The following is a 24,218-nucleotide window of genomic DNA, read 5'->3' on the forward strand; positions in this document are numbered from 1 at the left end:
CTGCTGCTGCTGATGATGGAGTCTACTAGATGAAAAGATTTCAGGTTGGATGAGTCAGCTTAGAAGTATTTATAGTTCATTATCAACTTGTTTTCAGTCTAGCCCTACTCAAAAGCCAGAGGTACTTCCACTTTATGGAAAGCCATAGGTCATTGCTCACTTCCAGCTTATATCGATCAACATTTATCGAATACCTTCTATGTTCATGGCGTTGTGCTAGGTGGGAAATATAATATATGACAGTTCACAACTCGTGGCCCTTATAGTCTTAGCTGGGGAAATAAGCTGAGAACTATAATAGATAATGCAAGGCACTGAGTGAGGATACAAACAAGAATTGTTCAAGGAAGGAAAAGGAGATTAATAACTGTGATCAAGGTTCAGGTAAATAATGGATACTGCATGAAGGCAATGAAATTTGAGTTGACATTGAAAGATGGAGAGTTAAGTGGACAGGAAGAGATATGGCATTCTAAGTGAGGGAAACTGTAAGAAAAGGCACAGATTTGGCAATGTCCAATGTGTAGAAGAGAAATAATAAGTCGACTAATTTGACTAGAGAAGGTAGCTAGATAGCTCAATGGCTAGAGCTCTGGGCTCAGGAAGTCAGAAAGATCTGAGTTCAAGTATGGCATCAGACACTAGCTGTGTGACTTTGGGCAAGTCATTCAACCCTGTTTGCCTCAGTTTCTTCATCTGTAAAATTCACTGGAGAAGGAAATGGCAAACCAGTATCTTCACCAAGAAAACCCCATGGACAGTGTGGTTGGTGGGGTCATGAAGAGTCAGACATGACTGAACAACTACACAATAACAATGGAGGTTCTTGAATGCCATTTAAAGGAGTTCAGCCTTTATTCTGAAAACCGGAAAGCCATTCAAGGTTTTTGAGCATGATCAAAGTGATACTTTAAAAAGATTAAGCTAGTGGGGCTACACAGGATGAATTGGAGTGGAGAGAAACTGGAGGCAGGGAGATCATCCATTCATTCAACTGGTATTTATTAAGGCTTTACTATGTGTGAGGCCCTGTGCTTGGCACTGTGGATACAAAGATGAGGAAGGAGGCAATGCAATAGAGATAGGAGGTAGTAAAGACCTGATCCAGAGTGGCCGTGACAGGAATGGGAAGAAAGAGACAAAGCTGAGAAACAAGGCAAAGATAGAATCGATAACGTTGGGCTGGGGGGAGGTTTAGAAATTGGGTGGCTGAAAGGATGGTAGTTACCACCAAAGAAATAGTGGGGGGGGGGGAAAGGCTGAAGGTAGAACAGGGTTTGCTTTTGGTTTTGTGTTTTTAAGGCAGAGAGGAAGGAAGGAAGGATGCTATGTTTTGAGTGTTCTGCAATAAGTAGCAAAGAGCCAGCAGAGAGGTCCAGTTACAATGACTCAAGAGTCGTCACCATCTGTGGGATTTGAACTGCTTAAGTTGTGCCCAAGAAATCAAGGGGAAGATGAGGGCAACTCACAGAAAGGATATTTTGCAGTCCATTAAACCACTTCTGTTAACATAGCCTTACATCTTCAATTTCTTATCTGCCTTTTCCTCTTCATGGAAAAAAATGTGTTCCTTTGGGTCCCCAATAAATATTATTGAATGGGCAGATATTTATTGAATTAATGAAGGAATGGTTTATTGACTAATAATACAGACTTTCTGGCTGAAGGTCTTTCATTTGGTGCCTTAGTTCATATGACTCATAGCACAGTGTCTGGCACATTGCGGTGCTTGATAGATATTAGATCAATTGATTCACTGACTCTGTCTAGTCCTCCAGATGACCTTGCTTGCTACTTCCAGAAATGAGATTGTGTGGAGATAGGTAGAATGGCTCCTGAGGAACTCTTAGCTGGTGGGGGAACAATGCATAAATACCAACCATCCTTGCATCCTTGCAATAGCACCAGACACATCTGAAGGCCCAAAGGACACTAAGCAGGAGTCACAATAATCTAGATTATACTCATAGAATATTAGGGATAGAAAAGATCCAAGAGATCAGTTAGTAACCCCTCCACCTCATTAAGCTGGTGGGGTCAAGCCTAGTGAGATTAACTGACTTTCCCAAGGTCACACAGTCAGTGGAGCTGAGACTAAGAATTTAGAGTTCCTGTCTCTTTTTCCTATTCTCCTTCCAATAAACCACTCATTTTTTCCTCTTTATTGTTATTAATATTGGTTTAGGGTAGCTAAGTGGTACAGTGGACAGAGTGCCAGTGCTGGAGTCAGGAAGACTCATCTTCCTGAATTCAGATCTGGCCTCAGACACTTACTAGCTGTTTGACCATGGGCAAGTCACTTAACCCCATTTGCCTCAGTTCATCTGTAAAATGAGCTGGGAATGGCAAGGAAATGGCAAACCACTTCACTGTCTCTGCCAAGAAAACCCTAAATGGGGTCACAAAGAGTCGGACATGACTGAAAACAACTGAATGACAAAATATTGGTTTCACATCTACTTAATTGCCCAAGAGATTTTTGCACTTTTTTTCCTGTAAGGATTTTGATCATGAGCCTAAAACAAGTGAGCCTGTGATGTGGCAAATGTGGTCTATGGACACATTAGTACTTACACAAACACACACCTACACAGACCTTGTAGGGATACAAATAGGCTCCACACTTCATGGCTCCCATTCAATTTTGAAGCTTTGCCAAAAATTAATTTCCTTTCTTCTTTCACATGGTACAACTGGGCCATGTGTGTGTGTGTGTGTGTGTGTGTGTGTGTGTGTGTGTGTGTGTAGGTACAGGCGCTGGCAAGTCATTTTCTTTGCTTGTACCAAACACTAGCCAATTCTGAACTGAGACAATCAGGGAAGCTCTAGTCAACAGATAGATAATGTTCCCCTGGAAGATTCAATGGCAGAGTCATTTTGCAATGTCCATTACTTATTCTACTTTTTAAGTCAGAGAGGGAGAGGATGATAAAGCTGAGGAAACTTTTGGGGCAAATATTACAAAAGGCTTCTCTCTAATTCTGCCTCCCCTCAAAATCCCTCGTGGTTCTTTTTCGTTCTTATTCCTGTGCTCAGCTGGTGTCTCTACCCTATCCCATTCAGGGAGCTGGATTCTGGAAATGATAGCACCTGGTCCTTTCCATAAAGTTGAAATGAGGTATTTTGCTGAGGGATAGGTTTCTAAAGCCTCCAACCAGGACACTGAAGGGAAGAGAAGAGGAGCCTTCACTTTGGAGGGGATTTGCCTAGGTCTTCTGCAGTCAGGGTCCAGAGCTCCACTTGATGGCATCAATCAGTCAGTCAGCTAGCATTTAGCAAGCTGCTGCTTTATGCCAGGCCCCATGCTAGGTTCTGGCAATTCAAAGACACAAGTGAAGTAGCCCACCCACATCTTCAAAGAACTTACATTCTATTCATTGAATCAATAGAATGGGCTTGTCAGCATTTCTCTCAGATAGCCTGGTATAGTGGAATTTGGAATCAGAGAACCTCCTTCCAAATCCCAGACCTGCTCCTTCATACCTGGGTGACTAGGGACAAACTATTTAACTTCCTTGGTCTTTAGTTTTTTATCCATAAAATGAGTGGATTGGACTAGATAACCGCTAACATCCCTTTCTGCTCTAAAGAGGTCCCTGTAGGTTTTGGGAAAGGAATAGAAAGCCTCTTTTTCAGGCTGTTATACTGCACTGAGTTAATCTGAGCTCTGTGGGCACCTGAGCAACACAGCTGCACGCTGGGAAAAAAGCTCAACTTGCACTAGGCTGTACTTAATTTGCATATTCATAAGCCCCCCACAGCTGGTTGGCTGCTTTGAAACAGTCCCCCTTGCCTGGCCTTCTGTAAAAGCTTTCAATGCCAGAGGGAGAGCTCCAGGACAGTATCAGTGGGCCCTGCCCTTCAGCCTACTTACCACACCCTGGGAGCCACCAGCAGGTAGCATCCCAATTCATCGCAGCCACAGTGAATGGACTTTACTGTGGGGGAAACAGAGGGCAGTTCCTGATAAAGTTTATTTTTCTCCAAATATTTGTGGGGAGTTTTGTAGCCTCAAGACTTCTCTCTACCTATCCACCTTTGAGAGGAAATGTCCTCTTGACACGAAGTTACCAGGAAACAGATTGTTTGGGAGTACTTCTTCTTGGGTAAGTAATAATAATTTCTTACACTTAGCACTTTTGTATCCTCACAGCAACACTGTGAGGTACTTAAAATGAGGGGTTTGAGCTAGCATGATTCCGAGTATGGGCAAATAGTAATATTCCCATTTTATAGGTGAGGAGACTAGAATTCTTATCTTCTGACTCGAGATTCCACAGAGGGGTTAAGAAGGTAGTGTGGTGTAGTGGATAGAACACTGGACCTGGAGGTCAGGATAACCTGACTGCAAATCCCATCTCAAACACTTACTAGCTGTGTTGCCCTGGACATGTTTCTTAACCCCTCTGTCTCAGTTTCCTCATCTATAAAATGAGGACATTAGGCACTCAGTGGCCTCTAAGTGCTTTTCCAACTCTAAATATAAATTCTATGATCCTGTAAAAAGCCTTCAAAGCAACTCATCCCAGACAAGTTTGAGGAAACCCAATAGTTCCTGACTGTTGATGTACCGATGAAGTGAACGAGATTATATAAGAGGCAGACTACACATTGCATAACTTCAGAATTAGGCTCTGGGAATCTTGGTTGCTCTAAGACCTTCTAATCCTACCACAACAATGATACAGCCAGGTTTCTAGCTGTAACTATTTCCATTTCTATCATTGCTCTTAAATATGAAAGTGAAATGGCCCATGCCATCCAGTAAGTTTACATTTTACTGACCAAATCAATAGAAGGGGCAAGCTACTTGGAAGGACCATTTGGAATCTGATTTCTGTTGTCCACAAGACATTATCTTCTGTCTGTGTATCTGTGAAGTGCTGACCCTGGAGAGCGTTGGAGAGGAAAGTGGGTAGTGTCCCTGGGCTCCAATCAATCGGGAACTGTAATATATAGAGCACCTTAGGCACTTCACTTTGAAAATGAAATAGAATCTTAGTGTTGGCAGGAAATATGCCAATACAAATATAGATGTATACATATAGATGCATAGGCATACATATGAGTATGTACACACACACACACACACACACACACACACACACACAATAACTTAGTTACCCATATTAGTGGTAAAAGCGTAATAGTGGCTAGAGTGGTTTATTTATACTAACCTTTTATAAAGCAGAAGCCAAGTCTGACCATAGGCAAAATTGTGTAATTGACCAAATTAAAAGTCAAAGACAGAAAATCAAAGAGTGGACAGGACCTTAAAAATGATCTAGTTATATACCACTAATTTTGTAAGTGAGGTCCAGAAAGATTCAATGGTCACATAGCTAATGAGTGGCAGTCAAGTATCCTAATTCTCACTCCTGTGTTCATTCACCCTCCCCTGGCATCTCATAGATCTGTACTAACCTGAAAGCAAGTAGTCACTATGACTCAGTGCTACTATCCCTGAAACTTACTTCTCCTAAGGGTATTTGCATTTTAAGACACCAGAATGCTTAAACCATTAAATTTCTAGGTTGCCCATTCATTGTGGCATCTAGGGGGAAAGAGAGAAATCTTTGGGATAAGGCAGTCACCTTATACCCCTTAAATCTTATTACCCTGCTCAATTAGGTAGGTTCATAGCAGGAGTTAGCCATAATAATGATGCGTTAACATTTGCTCACAGCAATCCAGGGAGGTAGGTGCTATTATTATCACCATTTTATAGATGAGAAAACTGAAACAGACAGAAGTTAAGAGACCTGCCCAAGACCACCACATAGCTAGTAAGTATCTGAAGTTGAACTTGAGCTTAGGTCTTCTTGACTCCAAGGGCAATTAGGTGACACAAGGGACAGAGTGCTGAGCTTGGAGTCAGAATGAGATTCAGCTTCCTGAGTTTAAATCCAGCCTCAGACACTTACAAACTGTATGACCCTAGGCAAGGCATTTAACCCTGTATGCCTCAGTTTCCTCATGTGTAAAATGAGCTGGAGAAGGAAATGGCAAACCACTCCAGTATCTCTACCAAGAAAACCTCAAATGGGGTCATGGAGAGTCAGATAGAGCTGAAAAGCAACTGAAATTTTTTTGACTCTAGTTCCAGCATTCCTTTCACTGCCCCATCCACCTGCTTATAGAACTTGCCAGGAGCAGGGTCTCTGGGGAACTAGAGTAACATAGGAACTCACTGAATTAAATATGCCAAAAGAACTAAGGCTTTGCTAATGAAAAGAAGCAAGGAACTGCACTAAACCAAAATCACTGAATCTTCTATGGACCAACCTGGGCTGCTCTCTAAACGATGACGGTGATGACATTGATGATTACCACACAGACTCGGTCGGTACAGCACCTGTGCATAGCAGGTGCTCAAGAAATATTTGCTAAATGATTATGATAATAAAAACAACAGATGGTACCTTTTATCCAAAGACTTCAAAGTATCTTGTCATTTTTGTTTGTTTCTAAACTAACATCCAGAAGAATCCTTCCTGTTTCTTAAAAATACACACACTCAGGAGCACAAGTAACTTCCAGTCACTAGAGGTACTCACACTTCATGTGATACTGGCCTTCTACTTTGGAACCACTTTGGCAATGGTTTCCTCCTATTCCTAGACTACTTAGTAGTAGGCTACTTAGTTACACACTTGCAGGGAAGTGCTTGCTGGGAATTCTTTCTTGATGACGCTACTGTAGCTACCACAGTCTAAACTTCCGTAGGCCCCAGCTGCTGTGGTTTGATATCTTTACCCTCAAGTGAGACAAAAGGAGATCGCCCCTTTAGAGTGAGTCTCACACACTCCGTGTGTGTCAGTCATTCCATTTCATCTGGGTTTTACGTTTTCTGTCAAGGGAAGCTCAATACTGACTTTCATCTTGTTCATGAGTCCTGACCATTCTATGCTAGTGGTTGAAATGTGGTTTTTGAGGATGCCACTTTCACATTGTGCAGGGAATCAATCCAGTTCAACAATAAACATCAGTAAAAGGAAATGGTTTTTGTATCTGGTTTTAAATGCTCAAAGATGAGGATTTTGCTGATAATGTCAAGACTCGTGTATTCTAAGGCCTTCTTGCCCTGTGGTTATATGCACTGGAGAAAAGCTATAATTTGTCCTTCTATCCTGATGTACATTCAGACCTTTTGTGTTAGAAAATTATGTTTACTGTTCAATAGTCACACAGATGACTGGTTTCCAGGATGGTTTTATCCCCCTCTTAGGAATAAAAAGATCCATCCCCATTCTGGGATATTATAGGTACCATACCATTTGTAGTGTTTGGAGAATGCCTATATTTTCAAGGATTTGCTCTCAGTTCAACAAACATTAAGTGCCTACTACATCTAATGCATGGTGCTGGGGCTGGGGAAGATATGAAGACAAATAAATCATGACTCATCATTGCTTCTACTTGAGAGAAGTAAGGACTTCTCATTCTGGCTTCTGGTCTCATCACTCATCTAAAAGTGCTCTCTCCAAAGTAATGGTAAGTTTTTTGCTTAGTCATTTCAGTCATGTCTGACTCTTCATGACCCCATTTGGGGGTCTTCTTGGCCAAGATACTGGAGTGATTATAGATATATAGATGTACAGATAGATTGGGTAGAAATATAGGAAAATATTCTAAACATATGGAATTGTGAGATTAAAGGTGGAGAAGAGATTGTGGCATGTATAAGAGAGGTTGATCACTGTAGTATCCTGATCAGTTTGACGAATCCCCACAATCAACTGGATAAGGTTGCAGGACAAAGGCCTTTGTGTAAAGAGCGCCTCTCATGGGAACAGATGTGCTCTAGCACTTTGCTTAGAGCAGTAGTCTCCAGCTGTTTTTGATTGAGCACATAATCAATAAATTATTTTTTCCTGGTGAGTATGCTGAAGATGAAGTGTGATTCTTTTAATGCTACCTACATACGTGCTGTGGTGAGTGTTAGATCATAATTACCCTAAAGGATTTATACCTAGCTCAGAAAGGGGAAGGTTGAGAATTTGCACAGCTTTAAAGGGGATGGAATGGGGAATGTTGATGGGTACGTGTGATTCTGTTGGAGACCAGCCCAATAATTGTTCCCTATAGAAGATGAATAAGATGAAAAGTACAATCTTCCATGGGGAAGACTGGATGCAAACCATGCTTCCAACGGGTTAATGACATGGAATTAAGCCACTGCTCTTTGTGGGCAGAAGGGTGATGGTACTTCTCCCTCACCTCCAGCAGAAACTTAAGAGGACAGGGGAAATTCTTCTGATTGGGTCTCAGTGACTGAGGCTGCCTCCAAGATGTTTGGTGACCAGTACCACTAGATGGAAGAGTATGTGGAGTAAAGAGTAAGAAGCCTGGAAAGGTAGGAGGGGGCCAGGTTATCAAAGCCAAACAGATTTATATTTGATCCTGGAGGTAATGGGGAGCCACTGGAATTTGCTAAATAGGAGGTGACATAGGACCTTCTCCCCCCAAGATATTTTCACTACGTAGGAGTTGAGGCAAGAAGGGCATTGAACTCTTACCAAAAGAGCTGCTCTTACCCTGTAGTTTATAAAATGAGCTGTGAAATGGCTCAACCATTTTCCTAGCACATCTCTCCCTTCTTGCTGTAGTTTATCACATGAGGGGAGAAGGGGAATTTCTCCCTTTTTACACCCCAAAGAAAAAATAATGGTGACTTCCAAGAGAAACATATAATAAACTTGAGTTCCATTTCCTGGCTGCCTTCTTTTGCTTCTTTCCTTTTCTCGGTGTAGGTTAGGAACTAAGAGTTCCTCAGAATGAACTTTCCCATGTTTAATGGTTACCTTATGGATAATTCTAAATTCAAGCATTCTTGAGGACACTGGAACCTCCTAGAAGGAGATTTCCTCAGCAGTGTGCTCCTTGAAGAAGAAGGAAGACTGCCAATGTAGCTTCCACAGCTGGAGACCTGAAGTCATCTTAGGGACTGGGGGGAGGAGATCTGAACTTTGTCATCACTTCCCCAATATTACCATGAGTTTCTAGGCCAGTGAAAATTTGAGGTGAATGGGGATTATTTGTTTAGGAGCCCCCAGAGTCTTTACTTTCTGAGGGGAATCTAATGAGTTATTTGAGTGATTTGTGTTTCTGTATTTGCCGTGGGCTCCTGTGAATTCTTTTCATCTTATTCATCTTCTATAGGGAACAAAATAATGGCGATTGCATACACAATACCATATTGCATATTGAGTGCCTATGTAGCTGGACTCCCTGTCATATTAGGTAAACCTACACATGAACTATATCATGAGCAGTTTCCTGGGGTGCTCCATGTTGGGGTGTCCCACTATGGTTACACAGGTCATTCAACCTGTCTGTGCTAAAATTATATAATACTCATGGCCTCATTGGTGCGATCTAAGACTCTCGGTTGAATTCAGTTACCTTGTTCCCAATGGGAGAGTTTCTTCATTCTCTTTTGTCTGGTAAGTATTCTTGTGTGCGCTCATGTGAGTGCATGTGTGTGTGTGTGTGTGTGTACACACATACATACAGATGTGTGTATATGTGTATAAATGCATATATGTGTTTGTATATATATACAAATGTGCATATATACAGGCTTTTCCTGGTTTTTGTTTTTTGCTATCGATTTGGATAAATGGGTTTCTTGGGTATGTGTTCATTGTGGAGCTGGGTTTTGATGGAAAAGGGATTAGATGGAAAAGCCTTAGATATGAAGCTTGGTGTCCTGCTCCCTCCAATTAAAGAAATTAGCAACCAGGAGTTAGATTGAACCTGAAAATCACATCCCCTAGACTAATAATATTTAAGGGAGCAGATAAATTCTAGCCTCTGAGGAGAGCAAAGTGGCTAAGCTTCTGACCCCAACTTCCCTTTTCCTCCTGGCAAGAATTAAAGTCTTCCTTGAAGAAGCTGGAAGAGAAGAGGCTAGAGATGTCTATTCTGCTTCCTTTCAAGACACACAATACTCCCATGCTACATGTGGGGGACAGTCCTGTTACTCGACCTTTGTCTCTTGTGTTTATCTCCTCTCCTCTGACACTGCCACCACTGTGGTCTAGTCCTTCATTACTTCACACTTGTGCTATTTGCAAATTGGTATCCCTGCCTCAGATATCTTCCCACTCCAGTCTATTGTCCCTTCAGCTGTTGATTTTCCTTAAGTACAGGTCACACTATGACACTTCCCTACTATTCAGATAATACCAGGTGGCTTCCTATCACTTCCAGGATCAAATATAAAACCTCTAGTTAGCATTTGAAGCCCTTCATAACATGCCACCCTCCTGCCTTTCCAGTGTTCTTACACCTTACACACCCTGACGTTGTCTGTGACCCAGTACCACTGGCCTTGATTAAAACACTCCGTCTCCAAACTGGGCATTCTCTCTGGCTGTCTCTTATGCCTGGAATTTTTTCCCTTCTCATTTTCGTCTCCTTCCCTCCCTGGCTTCCTTCAAGTCCCACCTAAAATCCCATCTTCTACAAGAAGTCTTTCCCAATTCCCCTTACCACCAATGCCTCCTGTTGAGAATCTCCAATTTATTCTGTCTATATCTTGTTGTACATAGTTGTTTGCATGTTGTTCCCCACTGTCCCCGTTAGATTGGGCTCCTTAAGAGCAGGGTTCCTTGGTCTTTCTTGTAATCTTTCTTTGAATTACTTAGCATAGGGCTAGAGTTAGAATGCTTGTTGGCTGACAGATCCCATGAGTTTTTCTTGATTGTGCTAGTATTTAAAAGCAAATCAATCTAGCAGCTCAGATTTAGGATCCCTAATCTCACGTTTTCACTGGTGTTTTTTTTCTTAATAGTGTTGATGACTTAAAATACTCTACCACCTATACCTCAGTTTTCTATAACACTAAGTAATTAGGAGTGACAAAATTGTTTCAGACACTAAACAAATATCCCAATTTTCAAAAAGAGAAAAGTCAATGCTATAGCCTAATGAGCTTTATAGCCAATCCTGATAAAATTCGAGACATATTATTAATACATTATTTAGAGAAAATGTGTGGCATAATAGAGTACTGGGCCTGGAGGCAGAAGGATTTAGGTTAAAATCCTACCTTTGACATTCACTAGTTGTATACCAGAAGTAAGTCTCTTAAACTCTCTAAGACTTAACTACTAAGTTATAGATGGGTCCCACACTGAATCACAGATCCTTTAAGCATTGAAGTATAAATATCATTAAAAGGCTTGTGCTTGTAGGATTATAAAGGAAATGTCAGCATTAAGAACAAGACATATTGTTTTTATCTCAGCCCTAAAATGCATGACTGACCCTCCTCAACCAACCATGAGATATTTCCTATGTGAAAACTTTCACCCAATAGATCAAAGGCATGTTAGTTGATAGCTTATGCCTTTAATTGATTCAATAGACATTTCTAAGCCTTGTTTGCACCTGATTGACTCAACAGAGATGGTTAGGCCTTGTTCACATCTGGTTCATAACCTGATTCAATTCAGAAGTCATGGCTCCCTGTAATTGTCCAGCTAGCAGTATGGAATACTCCCTCTTACATAAGAATCAACTAAAGGAACTGGGTATATTTGATCTGGAGAATGAATGGATGATAAAGCATTTATTAAGTGCTTACGACATGCCAGGCATTGTGCTGTGTTGGAGATACAAATATAGGAAAGCAGATAGCCCCTGCCCTCAAGGAGCTTACATTCTAATGGGAGAAAAGACATAAAGTGTAGCTAAATAAATAAAGGGTTGGAGGAGTAGAGGTTGGTTTAGAAATAACTGGGGATGAACTGATGCAAAGTGAAATGAGCAAAACCAGGAGAACATCATACACAGTAACAGCAATATTATATGATCAACTGTGAATGACTTATCTATTCCCAGCAATATGATGATCCAAGACAATTCCAAAGGACTTATAATGAAAAACACTATTCACCTCCAGAGAAAGAACTGATGGAGTCTGAAAGCAGATTTTTCATTATTTTATTTTTCTTGTTTGGTTTGTGTTTCTTTTCCCAATGTGACTAATAGGGAAATAAATATATTTTGCGTGACTCTACATGTATAACCTATATCAAATTGCCTGCCTTTTCATTGAGGGTGGAGGAAGGGAAAGAGAGAATTTGGAGCTCAGAATTTTTTAAAAATGAATGTTAAAAACTTAGGTGTAATTGGAAAAAAATTAAATAGTAAATTTAAAAAAAAAAGAAAGAACTGGGAAGTGACATACAGGCCTGGTTCTACACAAAATAAAGGCAAAAGCTCACCTATCAGAACCCAGAGTAGTTCCAGGGGCAGAATGTGGGTCTCTGGTGGGAGAGGGGAAGAGGAAAAGATAGATTTATATGGTCCTTCTTCAGAAGGCAGAACTAGGAGTAATGGGGTAGAAGTGAGAAGAAGATTTTGGCTCAATATAAGGATACATTTCATGACTGTCAGAGCTGTCCAAGAATGGAATATGCTTCTCTGGGGAGCAATGAGTTCTCCATAAGCAGAGATCTTTAAGTGAAGGCTAGGTAATTATATGATAAGCACACTGCAGAGGAGATTTAAGCTTCAGGTAGGAGATTGAACTAAATAACCTTTGAGATCTCTTCCAACCCTAAGAATGAATGATTTTTTAATATTGCTGTCACTAGAGCAATGTAGGTTTTGCCTAGAACACAAGCCATTGTCTTGGACCTGAGATTTCCTTGGCACAGAGGCAGTTCTAATTAATAAAATTAACCCAAAAGGGTGTGGAGTGGGGGGAAAAGAAGTCCATTTAGTTAGTGTATATGTAAAAGGCTATCACGGGACTGGGGGTTATCAAAGAGAAGGAGTTTCTTTTAACCTGCCCTTGAAACCATATGAATTGGGTTTTTTTTTTTAAAGGACATGGGGGGACAGGAGGAGGGAAGTTGGTTTATCTAGCCAGGGGTGAGGAATCTGGGGCCTTGAGGCCACATGTGGCCTTCTAGGTCCTTGGGCGTGGCCTTTTGACTGAGTCCAAGTTTTACAGAACAAATCCTTTTATTCAGGGGATTTGTTCTGTGAAGTTTCGATTCAAAGGGCCACACTTGAGGACATAGAGGGCCACATGTGGCCTTGAGGCCACAAGTTCCCACCCCTGATGATTCTCAAGTTTTGAAAAGGTTCCTGGTTGAAGAAGGACCATATACAATGTAGCATGCTCTGTAGGGCCAAGACAAAATAGATAACCACATCTAAAATTAGTAAGATGACACAATGATCATAATTTTAAAAAAAAATAGCACAGGCCATAAGCACCCAAAATGCAGCTGGGGAAAAAACTGAGCATAAATCTAGATGGGCAAGTATTAGGGGTCTCTAAGTTATGTTCTCTTTCTCTTCCATTTCAGGATTTTGCAAAGCAGAATTTGAAAATCTGTTTCTGTTATGGTCTTTCTTAGAATCCCGGAACTGAAGAGTGAAAGTTTTTCTCCTGTTCCTGTTCCCTCTCATTCTTCTAACTTCATAGGAAAAAACTCCCTTGTTGAATGAACCAGTGCATTACTGAGGATAGCCCTATAAGCATTAGCTCTGAGTATTTAGGAAAAGAGAGACCCCAGTTTAAAAAAAACATCAAAAAAAACCCCACTTATGAAATACTCTGGTTCTAAATTCCAGTGAAATTATAGCTACTTGATAAGCTTGTGCGGAACCATCAGGATGGATCCAAATTTTGTTTTGCTTTCTTCTAAATCTCAGACATTTTCTCATATGGGAGAATCTATGAAAGAAGAAGGAAGTAGCCCATCTTCCAGAGGATGTGGGCGAGACTCACCCATTCCCTGGGACCAAATCACAATTTCTAACTTTGTTGATTCTGACTGGTTTTGTGATGAACACATACAAGCTAAAAGGGCCAGAGTAGAAACTATTATACAAGGCATGTCTCTTTCACCAAACCCACTGATGCCCTCAAACAATTCTAGGGAAAAGGATAGCAGGCATCCCACAGAAAAAAGCAGAGAGAATAAGAGGAAACAAAAACTTCCTCAGCAACAGAATCCCCAGGGGGGAGAGTGGTCAGGGGTCAGTAGAGGTAACTGGAAGGGAGAAAGTCACCATTTTAAGGAACAATTTCAAATGCTACAGCAGCAGCTAAAACATCTTCAAGAGAGACTCTTCCAGCTTTCTGAGCACAGTGCCTTAGCTCAAAGCCAGGAAGATACTGAAAGGAAAAAGGACTCTCTAAAACACAGGAATGACTCAAACCATGGCCACTGGGCTGTAGGCATTGATCAGTACAAGGATCTCAAAAGGAACTTTACCAAAGGAGAGAAACCCAAAATTTCTGAAGAGGAAAGCCAATCTAGGGCTCCCTGGTTAATGACTTATGAAGAGAAAACTCTATCAGAGATATTAAAGAAAGAATTAACTGGGGCTGTGTCACAGGTTGTGGATTCAGTCTTAAGAAAAGTATTATCAAAACCATCAGGTTACCAGACTCAGCTGGTAAATGGTATCCAAGTGCCAGGACAAGACAGAAAAAGTGGATATTCTACTGCTACAGGGAACTCAAGGAAAGATCAGCTTCCCATGGCAAGCTCCCAGAATATGGCACAATCACAAGCTGAGGCCCACATGGGTGCTTTGCCATTGTCCATGAAGAAATGTTCAGATTCTCTAGGGCACCTAGTCAATTCAAGAATGACTCAGAAATCCTACCAAGATCCTCCAGTAAATTTAGCTATGACTTCTCACATTCAAGAAAAACAGATTCTTAGCCAACTGTTAGGGTATGGACAAAATGGCCATTGGAGTTATAGCCCTTCCCAAATCTCTTCCTCTCAAGCTACTTCCTCCCCACAATCTCTAGATCTACCTTGGGCTACTAACAAGTGGCAGTCATCAGGTATGGGTCAGCAGCGATACCCACTGTCTTTCACCTCTAGCCAAGTAGAGAGTCTGGCTCTTCTTCCAACAGTGAAGCTGGAACATGAGAACCTGAAGACTGACACAGATGTGATTCCTTTCTCTTCTGTCCATATATCCTTTTTTGGTCACTGAGGCTTGCCAATATCCCAAGAAACTGAAAAATTATAAACAATTGAGGGAGGCCTCCATGATACATGGAGAAAAGCTAAGGCTTCTCTCTCATGGTTTTTCTCATGCCTTTTCTTCCATGCCAGTCTTTATAGCAACCCAAAGCTTTTCATTGCATTCAAAGGCCAGCCTTGCAAAGAGTTGGCAATTAATTGCCTATAGTGTTATTTCAAATGGACTCCAAGAAGTCTTCTTGCCAAGGTTCTTGTCAAGGTGCCTGGAATTCTGCCATTAGAAATGAAATTCTTTGGGTCTTGGAAGAATTTTCTCACTCCAAGTGTTCTATTAACACCAGGACACAGAATATCTTTAGGTCATTTATCAGCTAATGCCTTAATAATTTTATCCAATGCTTTCAGTCTTGGAAGTTGTAAATAACACATGCAAGGTAAAAGTGCTAGAAGGAAAACCATCATGCACGATACAATGTAGACAGTTTTGGTACCCAACAGTTCATGGGAAATGGACCCTGGTGGAACAAGAGAGAGAATATACTGTCAGGAGTGGGAAAGGGCAGTCATGGGGGAAATAAGCAAGTACTTAGGCAAATTTTACACATGGTTGAATCTGATTATATTTATATATGCAATAGCCTTGCATGGATGGTTGGGATGACTTACTTGGGTGTTGGTCCTAGATAAAAGGAATACCTAAATTCTATACCATTATGTGTTTCAAATTTGTATCTTTTTCTGGCTTTGGCAATCCAAAGCCTGCCCCTTTGCTGCTTTGCAGGCAATAGTAGTATAACTAAGGTCCCTTCCAGTTTAAAAAATCTATATCTATCTAACCCTGTTGTCCATAGATGTCATACAAGCAAGTAATAACAACCATCTAGTTAAGAATCTCTCAGACTGAGGGATCATCTGATGAAAACAGGGGTCTTCTCGGATAGGGGTAGGAACTTCAAATTGTGGAATATTCTCTCCCCAAGACAATGTTACAGACCAAATTAGATGATGAGGATAGCCTAAAGGGCAACCCAAGTCTAAAAGACCAGCTTTCTGTCTAGAATACCTGCAGAAGTCCATTAATGGAGGAGAGGAGGTGTTGCCAAAATGATCTGAGAAGGATCCAAAGACGTCTACCCTAACATGGCGCTGAATAAAATTACAGACCTAGAAAATTCTGTTTCATGCTGCCATGATGAGAATGCAAGAAAGACGGGAAGGGATGTCAGTGGCCAACCAATCCAACCTTTATCTGGGCATGTCAGCAGTATTTCTGGAAGTCTTAGTTTGAAGAACACTGGTGGTGAGTAACCTCCCCCTCCTGAGTCAAACTGTGGAGCAACTCTAATGGTTTTTAAAAAAAAAAAAAGTATTTCCTCAGATTGGTTGAACTCTGCCTCTCTCCTACATCGACCTCCTGGGGTGAAGAAAAACAAGTATAACCTCTCTTCCTAGTCAGTAACAATTGTTCAAATACATGCCTTCTTCAGTCCAAACATTCCCAGTTCCTTCCATTCCTTTTAGGGCATGACTTTCCATCCCCTCACCATTTTGATCTTCCCTCTTCTGGATGAGCTCGCTCTAGCTTGTCAATGTCTCTCCTAAAACAGATGCCCAGAACTTAATATAATACTTTATGTGTGGCCTGACCAGGGCAGACCACAGCAGGACTATTACCTCCCTTAGAACGGATGCTTCTATTAATGCCATCTAAGATTACATTGACTTTTTTGGTGGCTACATCTCATTGATTGCTTCTCTTGAGTTTGCACTCCATTATAGGAGATCAAGTGACGTCTCTCCCACCTTTTTACTTAGGTAGCTAATTTTTTTTTTGGACCCAAGTGCTGAGCTTACGTGTATCCCTATTAAATTTCATCTAGCCGGACTAGCTGAACCCACTGTCCTAGCCTATTGAGACCTTGGATCCAGGTTTCTTCATAGCTTCATACTTATCACTAAGACAGAGGGAATTTCCAGGGCTAGCCTTACGCCAATACTTCATTCAAAGTAGTTGTTGATATGGTAATATTCTGAAGGATACATACAAAATGCTACAAAATATCCTCCATCTCCTCAACCCCTCCCTCCAAAAAAAAGTATAGCCACTCGTTAGAAACTCGTTTTCTTGGGTCCTGAAAACTTAACAGGTTTTAAGAGTACTCGAGTAACACAAACACCTGAGTAGCAGGGTGTCAAACCATCTCAGTTAGCCCTTTAAGAGGATTACTAGAAGCAAGGAAGAGGAGTAGGACCCAGGCCTGCGGGATGGTGTAGAGGACTTTAAAATGAGATGAGTGCCAAGGATGATCTTTCTCTACTTCACTGTTTCAGGACTATTTAAGGACTACTGTCCTTAGCTAATTTTCTTTTGCTAAATTTTATCATAAAGTATTATTTACTGGTCTAAAGCTTCTTATGGTAGGGAATTTAACCCAAAGCCACCCCTTTATTATCCATTTTTGTTGCTTTCAAACTCTCCCAGACTTTTCCCCCCAAAGGACAAAGCCAACATTTAATTCCACACCTCGCCCCAGTCTGACCTTTAGGCTTCTGGAATGATTACAGGATATCAATGCAGAATCACAGGTTTGGAATTGGAAGAACTCTTAGTTAAACTCAAGTAGCTTAACTTCCTCATTTGGCAAATGAGGAAACTGGAGACTCAGAGATCAAGTGATAAGTGGCAGGGAAAATTTGAATACAGGTCCTCTGACTACCAAATCTAGATTGGAACCACTATTAAGTTTCCATATTAAGTATAATTTAAACACAAGGGCCAAAATTAATGACTTTATCAGGAATATATATCTAATTTCAAGCTACTGGAATACCAGCAGGTAGACTGCTATTATCTAGATCTTAATTTTTGGTGATGCAGATTTCTGAACTAATTTTTGCATGCGCTCATGCAAGACTTCTAAATTCATGAAATGTTAAGGGTCTTAGAGATTCATCTAATCCAGCCCCATTATTTTACAAATGAGGAAAAGTGAAGTTCAGAGAGGCAAGGAAACTTTCTACTTGGGTTTTTAAATGGGTTGGCACCTTCACACACACACACACACACACACACACACACACACACACTGTATTTTCTTCTTTAAAAGCAATAATAACAAAAAAGTCTTAAATTGGTTTCTGTATCTAAAACTAAAATCATTAATCAAGCAAGGGGCCACTTGCTTAATCTTAATTAGAAGTTTTACCCCACCACCAATCTGCCTTCTTTACTCATGTCAAATGAGTATTCCAGAATTTAGAGAGGTAACATCACAGAAACTATTGTATGTTTGTGTTTAAACAGAGATGAACACATGAAATAAAGTTATATTATGTGATTTCAAGCTTCAAAGTGTAAAATAGGTGAATTATAAAATTAAAAAATCTGTACATATGATGCTAAACATCAGGAAAGAAAAACGATATTACTCAATCTCTTCTGAGTTAGACAGCAAAGGAAGAAGAACACTCATTTGCAGGGAAAATAAAAACCACCAAGGGCAAGAAAATTCACAGTTCAGGTTTGATAAAAATTATTTCTCCTGGGGCAGCTAGGTGGCACAGTGGATAGAGCTCTGGCCTTGGAGTCAGGAGGACCTGAATTCAAATTGGACCTCAGCCACGTGACATTTACTAGCTGTGTGACCCTGGGCAAGTCATTTAACCCTGATTCCTTCATCAAAAAAAAATTCTCTGTCCTTGACCATGGAATAAATCCAGGAGGGGCTAAACCCTGGCCACCTGAAGAAGGCCAAGTTGATGTTTTTCTTCACTCGTTACCCAAGCTCCAGCCTCCTGAAAGCCTATTTCCCTGATGTTCAGGTAAAAACAACTCAACTCATTTGCATGGGTAATGCAACCAATCAATAATTTTGAAAATATTTCACTCCACTGGTTTTACTTAGCAAAGGAGCAGACAAAAGCAGCCCTTCTGCTTTCATGCACTTTAGCTCCCCCAAGTGGCTAGTAAAAGAAACACATTGAAATGGAATCCATATTTGACCTTAACGAAGGCCGAGTACGTAGGACAAGACAAGGGTTACAGAGTAGACAAAAATAAGTACAAGTTTTAGTGAGCTTTCAAAAAATTTATTTGAAGGCCTTAGGATCATAGACTACTAAGAGTGGGAGCGACCTTAGCGATCTGATCCAACCCTCTCACATTTGGGGAAAAGTCGGAGATCACCTAAATAAGCTAGTGCCAGGGCCAAGACTGGGACTGTGGTCTGCGCACAGCGCTCTTCCCACCGCACACCACTCTAGTTCTAGTCATTTACTTGAACAGCGGAGTTACAAGAGCACAGAGAGAGATCGATACATAGCTCTGATCCAGTCAGGGCTACATGCAGGAAGTTTACACAGTGGGGTCACAGATGTAGCTTTAACACAGAGAGATGCAGCAGGGGATATCTGGCTTTCCATCTTCTCTCCAGAGGGGTAAGGGCTGAGCTATCAATCTGAATGAACTAATCACTGTTTCTCTTGAGTATCTGTTAACAGTGGCTGGCTGTCCTGATCTTGAATCACCACCAGCCGGAGCAGGGATGTGGGCAGGCAGGCTGGAGACAGCTCGAGCATGCTCACTTGAGAGTTAAGTGTTAAATTTGTTAAATTTTCTGTGTGAGCGTGTGTACCTTCAATATTGACAAATGTTACAAATCAGAGCTTGATTTATTGCTTTGTTGATTTCCAGACTTAAGAAAGTGTTAATAATGCAGACTAAGCTTAAAGTATGTCTTGCACACTTTTTCCCCTCCCAGAGAGCTAATTGTTAATCATTTACTAGCACACCCCTGGAGGAATCCCTATAGGTATGTAGTTTTCTTCTCCCCTAACCCTTTGCTGATTTAACCTCAGGTGGCCTTTGCAGCAGTCTGAGCATACAAAGCGGCCCTATTGTTCTGGAAGCACCTGATCGAACGTGGAATCAACAAATCCTCAAACTGCTGCTTAGTTTTCCTCTTTTAACTGGGAGGTGGGAAGGAATCCCAGTCCGCGTGTACCTTCACATGGACCAAAGCCCTCAAATGCCCCAGTAAATTAAGCCCTTGAGCCTAGTATTCCCACTAAAAAGGTTCTAATCAGTGAGACACAACATTGGAAAAGACTGATTAGAAGAAGTAATAAGACTGGTACCTGTAGCAGTTTATATCCATCCCCAACTTTCAGCGTTTCAAAGTGCGTGTTGGCCGACCTAGACCTAATGTAGACATCTATGCCTGCCAACTGTGACAGAGTAAAGGGAAACCCAGCTTTGATCTACTGGAAATAGGATTTCTGTCCGTCATCATCAAAGAAGAATTTGTTGAGTGACCTATGTTCTTGGCCCTGTCTGTGATAGAAAAGGTTTTCCAAGGTTATTATGAATTCTGTGTCTGAAGCAAACCTCGATTTACTAATCCTCAAACACATTCATCTTGCAGCTCCCTGCTTCTGACAAGCTATTTTCTTGAATGCCATCCCTACTCATTACCCACGTCTTACTCTCTTCTGGGGCGGGGGGAGTTGGGGGAGTTGACAGTGCTCGTGCAGTCCAGCTATGTGCATGAGAACTCTGCACTGTTCCTGCTGATCTCTATTTCCCAACTGCATAAGGTGCAGTGTTCACCTTGGGGAACTAAAACCCACCAACCAAGAGGAGCTCAGAAAGCTGAAGAAGTAATTCTTTCCTAATAGGTAACACAGCCCTGATTTTGTTCTGTTTCTAAATGAAGACTATGGAAAATAACCATGACACTTGTAATAATAATAATAATAATTTAAAAAAGCAATGCTTTTTAGAGAAGCCAAAAAGCCATTCACATCACCCCATCCTTCTGAACTGGCTCTTTATAGTTCCATATTTTAGCACCTCATGAGAATAGGGGGAGCATTTTCATTTTTGACCAATTGAAATTTTTTTTCAGTTCAATCGCTGTATCACCTCTCAGCTCATCAAGTGGTTCAGTAATTTTCGTGAGTTTTATTACATCCAGATGGAAAAATTTGCCCGACAAGCTATCTCTGAAGGAATCACAAACCCGAATGTGCTGAAAGTTCCCAGGAACTCAGAACTCTTCCGGACTCTCAACATGCACTACAATAAGGGAAATGACTTTGAGGTAACACTACCTATTTGTTTCCCACAAGGCCTTATACTCAGTTCCTGTGTGATGATGACAGTTTAAGGGAATGTGATGTAGCTTTCTTTAAGAGACCAATGGAAGATTCCTAAGAATGACCTATACTTAATTAACCCAGAAGTTCCTGCCAAAGACCAGGAATGGAACTGAGTGGAACAAACCACCATTTCATTGTCCCTCTGTGTTCAGGCCTTTGTTTAGAAAATATCATGGGTCCAGGAAGAGAGAGAAATCTACTTTAATCTTAATATCTGTGCAACATTCAAATTCCCAATCCCTTATGAACTTTTTGAAGAAGGCACTCTCTGTAGCATACCTTAGTGGTAAAGCTGCCAATATAGGTGTATAGATTACCTCTGTTTGGCTGATGTTTCTGCACAAAGAAACAGACAAATCTCTTATCTACTTATCTACCATTGACAGACAACTCATGATTAGACTAACATGTTGTTTTCTCTGAGCCAGAATTGATCCTGTAATGAATTCTCCCCTTTCAAAAACCACATTGTTATTTCATTTGTTCACTCATTCATCCATCTATCAATATTTGGTCATGATTACAAAGAGATTATCATCTTACCTCTGGGAGGGGAGGTATGGACTTCAGTTGGCAAGGTGCTCAATTAGGAGTTTCAAATAGATTTTTGGAAACTAGGGACTTGAACTACAATTTCCTTCTTTTGTCTTGAGTATGTCATCCAGGGCTGGAATGGACTTTAGGAATCATCTCATCCAGCCCTTTGATTTTTACGGACAAGAAAACAGTCCCAGAGAAGTAAAGTAAATCCCACAAGGCCATACAGAACTGCCTGGGGAGCTCTCTACCCTCAATGCTTCATAGATTCTCTTAAATTCTGGTTGCTTCCAGATTATTTCAACTTGATTCCTAAGACGTCTCTTTTGGCTGGCACATGAAGTAGCAAAGCTGTTTCAGATGCTTACTTGATTTATTCAGGTTTGCTTAAAAACAAAGGAATAACTATGTGAAATAGTTAATGCCACATCTCTAAACTTTGAGACAACAATCTGACATGCAGAGACCGATGAAACCCAGCCCAGAATTAATAGATGGGGCCTGCTCATTTATGGTGATATTCTAGGAATTTGGGTCCACTCTCTATAGTCTGGCCAGATTTCTGGGCTTGCTTCACAGTTGGCACTGGGACCAAAGAATTCTGAAATAGTCAAGTGAGCCTGGAAGGGAAGCAGGGAGTGCCTGGGTATGAGCAAAGGTACCATTACTTAGATATATTCTTTATGTCAAGTTTATAACAATGAAAAAAAGCCATGGGGTATGAACCATAGATTTTTATGTAACAACGAGGTATCACGCTTGCTTACTAAAATGCTAGCCCACCTGTAGGTGATTTACAAATTTGGTAACCTGGAACGTTCCTTGTGTGCTCACAGGGAAGATTCTTGCTGTTGCCACCATCTCATTTGTATTTGTTCTTTGGTGCCTTTTGAAGTTGATCCTGGACCTTATTGCCACAAAAGTCAGGGAGGATCTCAGTTCCTAGGTTCCTTCTTCAGTAGGCCAGGGATGCCCAGCCCAAAACTCACCATGGAATGTACACTGTGTAATGTGTGTGGTGGCCTTGCCATTTGTTCATTTCTTTGCCTTGGCAGGTCCCAGACCAGTTCCTGGAAATTGCCAGCCTGACACTGCAGGAGTTCTTCAATGCTGTCACAGCAGGGAAAGACTCAGAGCCCTCCTGGAAGAAACCCATTTATAAAATCATTTCAAAACTGGACAGTGACATTCCTGAGATATTCAAATCTTCCAGCTGTCCACAGGAGCTATTTCAGAATTAAGAGTCTACTAGAGCAAGAGAGCTGTCCTTTTTCATGACAAGAAATGTGGAATAATGTGCCAGAGAGATACTGGCCTGGGCTTTAACATGCATTTGTATTAAAGGGCAAAAAATATAGCTTTACTCATATGGAAAAGCAAAAAAAAATTAATAGGACAATTACCATTTCTCTGTCAGTATTCTCTCCCTTGAGTCTCAAAAGATTTAATACTATGAAATTACATCAGTTAAGTGCAACTGGTTAGCTTCACACGTGTTATATAGGATTATCATACATGTGATATTTGGAACTTAGTAAGGCTTCCACAGGATTACACCCAGCCCTCTTGGCTAGGCACTGAATTTCTAGGTTGTCCACGATGGATATATTCCATAAGTATCCCACCTCTTTGGGATACATATCACATAGTAATAAGTCTGTGATATCCAGCAATGGCTAAGGCCCCACAAGTGGCTTAGTACCTAGCGCTTTAGCTGAGGGATCCAGGACACACTTACATAGTGCTTCAGGTCAACTTGCTGCAGGAACTTAAGGAGCTTTTACAGTGTCACAGACCTTAAAAGCAGCCAATCGGCCAGGGGCTATCAAAAGTCTCTAGCGATCCTCTGCAGCTGAGGCCCAGAGAGGTAACTTTTGGTGATAGCAATTCCCTGCTGCAAACAAGGTTTCACCAAAGATCTCAGGAGCTTGGCGGCACTGCAGGCCGTGTGCTACGGCATTCTCGGGACCACCTCTGCAATAAAGAAGAGAAAACCAGAGCTCAAAGGCTACTGTAACATACTGACTGGTTACATCCGGTGGGAAGTCTGAGCCACACGAGAAGTCATTCATTCTAGGGTTTCAGCAGTTAGTGCAGGTTTGCCAATGGCAGTGGAACCTTCACCACTGCTCAGTGACATAACTGTCTACTGCCTATCTTCAGCACAGATTGAAGAATTTATGAAATCGACATTCTGGCCCCCTGCAAATGGCTGACTCCTCCTTTGCAAAGCTAATCTTTACACAAAGCAGCATAGGTTTGTCACGCAGTTTGAGGTTTGTAATTCTACTTAGGGGAGGCCTGGGACTTTACTATTTCTCCACACACATTCCACCCCACCTCTATAGGCTGCCACACTTTGCTGCTGCTTCTGGAATCATCGTAGCAGGTGAAATGAAAATTTTTATTGAGGCCTGTTTAAATATTTGCGGGGTTTCTCAAATATAAAGAACTTAGGTTTCTTTTAAGTAAAAACTCAAGTGTAGAGGTAGACTTCTAAAAAGTCTTTCAAAGTTATGTTTTGGTTTAGAAAAAACTTCCCCAAGT

At 41.1% G+C, this 24,218-nt stretch overlaps 1 protein-coding gene across 1 annotated transcript; it reads left to right on the plus strand.

Moving 5' to 3' along the window:
* Positions 1–13,367: 13,367 nt before the first annotated feature.
* On the plus strand, positions 13,368–23,080 carry PROX2 (prospero homeobox 2). The gene is made up of 4 exons (XM_020986287.2): positions 13,368–14,964; positions 18,690–18,797; positions 20,882–21,076; positions 22,727–23,080. Exons 1-4 carry the CDS (start codon positions 13,642–13,644, stop codon positions 22,910–22,912), a joined length of 1,812 nt encoding a protein of 603 aa, XP_020841946.1. The 5' UTR covers positions 13,368–13,641; the 3' UTR covers positions 22,913–23,080.
* Positions 23,081–24,218: the final 1,138 nt, after the last annotated feature.

This window comes from Phascolarctos cinereus, unplaced genomic scaffold (genome assembly GCF_003287225.1).
Source record: "Phascolarctos cinereus isolate Bilbo 61053 unplaced genomic scaffold, phaCin_HiC Scaffold_3;HRSCAF=262, whole genome shotgun sequence".
In the NCBI taxonomy this organism is placed as follows: domain Eukaryota; kingdom Metazoa; phylum Chordata; class Mammalia; order Diprotodontia; family Phascolarctidae; genus Phascolarctos; species Phascolarctos cinereus.